The sequence below is a fragment of the Saccopteryx leptura genome, chromosome 6 (assembly GCF_036850995.1).
Source record: "Saccopteryx leptura isolate mSacLep1 chromosome 6, mSacLep1_pri_phased_curated, whole genome shotgun sequence".
NCBI classification, from domain to species: domain Eukaryota; kingdom Metazoa; phylum Chordata; class Mammalia; order Chiroptera; family Emballonuridae; genus Saccopteryx; species Saccopteryx leptura.
In genome coordinates this window covers 157742668-157748878 of record NC_089508.1, presented here as the reverse complement: position 1 = coordinate 157748878, position 6211 = coordinate 157742668, and the positions used below count along the sequence as shown (strand labels likewise).

Sequence of the window (6211 nt, the reverse complement as noted above, 5' to 3'; positions counted from 1 at the left end):
ATATGCCTTCAAATATGTATGCAGAAACTAAATTTAAAACCTTATAAAAATTTTACTTTATGTGTATCTTTCTTACAATTTCAGAAACTATTTTTCAAAATGAAGTTTTCATTAAACGTTCATTTAGTTCCCATGCAACTAGCCCACTGTTCCCAGGTGCCTTCTCAAGCGCTGAGACCCAGGAGTGAACTAGACCCACAGGGCCCATGGGGCATACATCCTGTTGGGAGAGGCAGACCAAAACACACTGAGAAAAGCAGGGAAGATGGACGATTAAGAGCTGGACCTGGGGGCCAGACTTCAGCTCTTGAATACAAATTTTGTGGCTTCCTGGCTATGTGACTTTGGGAGAATTCTTTACCTCTTGGTGCCTCTGTTTCCCTAGCTCTAAAATAATGAGGATAATCATAATACTTATCCCGTAGGGCTACCGTGAAACTGCTTTCTAGCTTCTGGTGATAAGAACAGCCCCATCAAAGGTCTGGGAAGCTAAGATAGAGACAGTGTTTTAAAAGGTAAAACAGGGGAATGACAAATTAGCACCCACCTCATTTGGGGCTGTACATATACCATGGCTTCATTCCCATACAGTGCTTAGAAGTGTGACTAGAATGTAGTAAGTGCTCAGTAATGTCAGCTACTATGCCATTTCAAGTACCGAGTTTTTACTTAGTTGCACAGCACTCTGTAAGTTCCCTGAAGGTACTAAAGAATCCTCAAGGCCAATGTTAACAGGCAGGTTAACTGCATTCTTGCACTTACAGTTGAAGAGTTTCCTCTTGAGATCCTCATTCAAAGAAATACTTGCACAAAGATGCACTTGTATGAGGTACAGGATCTGGCCTCAGGCATGAAAAGACATTGTTAAGATTTGTGAATAAATATAGTAAGACTGAGGTGGCAATGACTAGACTGAGGTTGCAAAAACCCTGACAGACAGAGCAGCTCAGGAAACGGTACTATCTCTCATCCTCCTGCCCCCAACCCGCCACGCTCTTCCCCACCCCTCCCCACCTCCTTCGTTAGAACAGCTGCGGCTGGCTATTGTATCAGCATTTCCAATGAAGTGGAAAAGGGAAAATACAGCCCTGGGCTTTCATGGAAAGTGTAAATTTCACAACCACAACCTCTGCCTTAAAATGATATATCTATTATATGTTACACACACACACACACACACACACACACACACACACACACACACACACACTCATAAATATATGTTTTAAGGTCTTTGACTTTTCCTATAGCATCTTAGTATCCAATCTTTTCAAAAGTATCTTTTCTAATGAAAGATTCCCTGAGACTATATCATATAGTCTTTGCCAAGTGACTCAGTTTTATATAATGCCTATCTTTTTTTTCAATGTCAAGTGGCCCGAACTTACAGAGAAAAAGTGGGCACTTGGTATCAGTTTGATGTCAGGGTTTTTCCACGTTTGCAAGGGAACTTAAATACGACTCGACGTGAAGGTGTGTACAGGCCGAGCTCCAGCCCTGTGTCAAGATGCTCCTGACTGTAGTCCTTGCCTCTGCCTTGCTCCTGTGCTCCGTGGCTGGCCAAGCATGTCAGACCCTGGTAGCGATTCAAAATGTCAAGAACCTCATTGACAAACTGCGGGTAAGCTGCAGAGGGGCGCATCAGTGTGAAAGGCAGCTATTGAAAATTTAAGTGAATTTTTTTAGGAGGATGAAAAACACGCCACCCTTATGGATTCTTGTCTCTGTCTACTTTAGGGAGATCCACTGTCAAAATGCAGCTGTAGCAGCAATGTGAGTAAACACTCTGTTAAGGGCTTTCCAAACTAATTTAATTTTCGCATCTGGGATCTTCACTTTGAACTTACTCTTTTGCAGGTGACCGATTGTTTGTGCCTGCCCATTCCTTCTGTAAGTATAGTAAAGGAAGATAATCTTGATCTTGTTCTTTGTGTTTAAGCAAAAGTAATTGCTTTCCTTGATGTTCTAGATAAGCAAGTGTTACTTAATTACACTTGTTACAGATTAGTATTTCCTTTTCAAAGCAGGCTTGTCTTGGCAGTCTATATTATATAATTTCTTTATAGTTGGTCAGCTCTATGTCCCTTGATCACTTTTCAATATTTAAAATAGAATCCTGATCCTCTTTTTAGGTTAGTCGCGCCATGGGCAAAATGAAGTCAAACTCGAAGGGAGATTATAACGAGTGATATAGCCCATATCACACCACTTTCTAATCCAGTCAATGATAACTCTAAGGTTGCAAAGCAATGCCAAGAGAATGACAACTCTTCCTCTTTTTTCTGGCACTATGTGTGTGCTGGACCTTTTCCCTCCCTCCTCTCTCCCTTCCTGTCTATGTAGCTGATTTAGAGTGGTCTCTGGGAGGGTCGAGTGGCTGAGGGGAAGTGGGAAGGGATTCTGGAAGTTCATTGCCACTTGGGTTGAGAGGACACATGGCAGGAAATTTCTGGCTAAGATGAGGAGGAAAAACTCATGCAGGGAGCCTGCTTGGCTCTCTCTGGATCAAGGTCTGGGAGAATCTGAGCTCCTCATCCAGCTGAGGTCAGACCTCCCACTCCCTGTGGCCCAGCCATTACATGAAAACAGGGAAGCGCAGCAGCATGCAATTATACCCTATCCCATCCCCGTGGGCTGCAGTCCCTGATTTTGGCTACTGCAGAAACACTGGCTGCATTCAGCTGGCACATCCCAGCAGGCTGAGGTGAAAAGCCTTTTTCTTCCCTGTACTTTCGAACTTGCTATTTCAAGACTTGGAACAGGGGAGCATTGTTTGAAAGGAGACTCAGAGCTCGTTATTTCTAGGGCCCGTAGGCCTCATGTTGCTTGGATGGAACATACTGAAACTCTTCAGGGACTGTCACTGTGGACAAAGGGCCTCACCTTGAAATTCTGATCATTTTCTAGACTGGCAAGGGATCTGTCAAAAAATAATGTCAGTTTAGGTTACACTGGTTAAATTAAAATAGTCTCCAAAACTACTCATTTTCTTATTTCTTCTTAAAGTGGTCCTCTGTGTGCTTCTCTTCATAAATCCTTATTAATCCCCAGGACAGCTGCACCACCCCGTGCTTCCAGGAGGGTCTGGTCCGGATGACCAACACCACAGTGAGCACAAGCTCCCCCCTGATTTTCAATCGGGTGAAGAAAACAGTCGGAAATCTGAAGCACAACAAGTGTCCAGTGAGTTTGTCTTTATCTGCGTTATCTTCCGCTTAGTTGTTTCTATGTGAATGCGATGCCAAGTCTATCTGATTGAGAACAGATGATAGTGTTGGAATTGGTAGTTCAAGGTCAGTTAGAGACATCTCAGAAAGTTAATCAGAACAATAGAATTAAAGTGGGATTTGCCTTGGATATCCCAGTGTTCCCTAGCTTTAAAAAATGCTCACACTGCCTGACCAGGTGGTGGCGCAGTGGATAGAGCATCGGATTGAGATGCGGAGGACCCAAGTTCGAGACCTCGAGGTCGCCAGCTGGAGCGCAGGCTCATCTGGTTTGAGCAAAAAGCTCACCAGCTTGGACCCAAGGTCGCTGGCTCGAGCAAGGGGTTACTTGGTCTGCTGAAGGCCTGCGGTCAAGGCACATATGAGAAAGCAATTAGTGAACAACTAAGGTGTCACAATGAAAAACTGATGATTGATGCTTCTCATCTCTCTCTGTTCCTGCCTGTCTGTCCCTATCTATTCCTCTCTCTGACTCTCTCTCTGTCCCTGTAAAAAAAAAAAAAAAAAAAAAGCTCACACCTATGTTGATACTGACTTCTCTGTACTGACTGAATACTGAATGAATTCACCTGATTGTAATCCCTGGGCACTAAATTATCCTAGAGATTCTATTTGTTAACTAAGTGGACATTGTGGCCTGCAAGTTAAAGATTTTTTTTTTTTTGGATTGGCTAAGGAGGTATTTATTTATTTATTTATTGTATTTTTCTGAAGTTGGAAACAGGGAAACAGTCAGACACTCCCACATGCTCACGACCAGAATCCACCCGGCATGCCCACCAGGGCGCAATGCTCTGCCCATCTGGGGTGTTGCTCTGTTGCAACCAGAGCCATTCTAGCGCCTGAGGCAGAGGCCACAGAGCCATCCTCAGTGCCCGGGCCAACTTTGCTCCAATGGAGCCTTGGCTGCAGGAGGGGAAGAGAGAAACAGAGAGAAAGGAGAGGGGGAGGGGTGGAGAAGCAGGTGGGCGTTCCTGTGTGCCAACCGGAAATCGAACCCAGGACTTCCACACCCGGGCCTACACTCTACCACTGAACCAACTGGCCAGACCAGGCTAAATATTTCATAAGTGGCAAAGCTTAGATTTGAATTCTGGTCTGTGTGACCCCAATCCCTGTTCTTCGCCATTGTGCTATAAAATGGCCCCGAAAGGACAGCCAGAAAGGACTTTTGGCCTCAGAAAGCCTCAAGGAAAGGTTTCCTCTAATGAGGAGATTTAGGACCATTTGATAAGTGTGCGTGTATGTGTGTGTCCCCTGCAATTCTGACACGAAGTCAGCCACTCACGTGTCTTCACAAAATGCGCCATGAGCTGGCCCATCGATTTGCTCTATGGTTTGAGCCTCCTGCTGCCTGCACCCTGCCCTCCCCCTAGCAGGCTCTTGGCAGGCGGCCCCTGGGCTGTGAGGCCCCACACTGTGTCAGTCACTCTGTCTCTGTTAACTTCACCCCCGCAGTATTTTTCCTGTGAACCGCCATGTAACCAAACCACCGCAGGCAACACACTGACATTTCTGAAGACCCTCCTGGGAGCCTTCCAGAAAACAAGGATGGCAGGCAGAGAATGAAGATGACATAGTATTTATTCTATTTATTGAATTTTAAAAGCCTCGTCCTTAAGTTGTTACAATTTAAAAATGAAGTAAGCCATGCTAAGTCAAAATCATTTGCAATATTTGTTTAAGATTTTAAGAATATGTATTTGTTTAAAATTGTATGTCTTTATTTTGGAATAAATACATGTGGAAAAAAGGAACCAACTTGGTCTCTTGGGGCTTATTCCCACCTTGCTGCTCAGAACAGAACACTATGAACCCAGCCGAGGGCTGAATGGATGGAGGGGATGCAGTTCTGAGGGTGTGGGGAGAAGCTGAGGGTTACAGCTAGGGGAAACTAGGCCTGCCTGAGGTGCCCTACCTGTGGGTGCTGGAGGGAGGCTCAGGCCACCGCCAAGAAGTTCCAGGTCCTGAGAAACTAACCGTGTATGTGAAAGGGGAGAAGGAGCAGTTTGGTCAGCCCGGAAGGTGGGAGACTACTCTACAGTGGGGGTGTGTTCATACATAAGAAAATGCTGGAAGCTGAGTCAGGATCAGGTCCTTGAGCAGACCCTCTCTGGGTCAAAGCACCAAGCAGAGAAGCCCTGGGATCCATACAGTCATCTGTTCACCAGGAAGACCTTCGACTAGTACCCGCCACAGGTCACGTGCAGTACCAGGTGGGGTGCAGAGGCTGAGGGGGGATATACCTGAGGGAACTTTGAACTCAGCTGTCTGTCTGGCATGGTGTCACTGTATCTATCTGTGATGGTTAATTGTATGTGTCAGCTTGACCAGATCACAGGGTGCCCAGATAGTTAGTTAAACATTATTTCTGGGTGTGCCTGTGAGGCTGTTTCTGGCTGAGCCAACTGAGTAAAGCAGGTGTTCTCTTAGTACGGGTGGGCCTCATCCAATCCCTGAGGGTCCTCAGGGAACAAAAAGGCAGAGGAAGAATAATTGGCTCTGCCTGACAACTTGAGCTGGGACATCGGTTTCTCCTGCACTAGAACCGGGACTTACACCATTGGTTCCCTGGCTATTGAGCTTTTGGACTGAACTAAAACTATACCGCTGGCTTTCCTGGGCCTGCTGCTTGCAGATTGCAGGTGGTAGGACTCTCAGCCTCCATGACCATGTGAGCCAACTTCTATAATCAATCTCCTTGTCTGTCTCTCTATCTGTCTATCTATCCATCCATTTGTGCTATTGGTTCTATTTCTCTGGAGAACCCTGACTAATAGATTATCCACCACACCTACCCACCAGCCCAGTTCTCCTGGTCCTGGCTTCTGGTCCACAGTACTTACCACCTTCAAAGATGCTCTCTCATTTACTAATTGACCATGTTTGTTGTTTACTGCCTGTCCTTTCTGGCTCACATGCCAGCAACCTGAGGACAAAGAACTTTGTCCTGTTACATCCCAAATACCTATCCTGAGCCTCTA

General features: G+C 45.6%; 1 protein-coding gene across 1 annotated transcript; it reads left to right on the top strand.

Annotated features, from left to right (window-relative positions):
- Positions 1–1507: 1507 nt before the first annotated feature.
- Positions 1508–4796, top strand: IL9 (interleukin 9). Its single transcript, XM_066343693.1, has 5 exons — positions 1508–1621; positions 1738–1773; positions 1858–1890; positions 3052–3183; positions 4686–4796. Exons 1-5 carry the CDS (start codon positions 1508–1510, stop codon positions 4794–4796), a joined length of 426 nt encoding a protein of 141 aa, XP_066199790.1.
- Positions 4797–6211: the final 1415 nt, after the last annotated feature.

Excerpts from the sequence above, each read along its gene's own strand:
- IL9 (XM_066343693.1), top strand. The coding sequence starts at position 1,508 with ATGCTCCTGACTGTAGTCCTTGCCTCTGCCTTGCTCCTGTGCTCCGTG. Across the intron at positions 1,774-1,857 it reads AATGCAGCTGTAGCAGCAAT|GTGACCGATTGTTTGTGCCT; the intron begins GTGAGTAAACAC and ends ACTCTTTTGCAG. Across the intron at positions 1,891-3,051 it reads TGTGCCTGCCCATTCCTTCT|GACAGCTGCACCACCCCGTG; the intron begins GTAAGTATAGTA and ends ATTAATCCCCAG.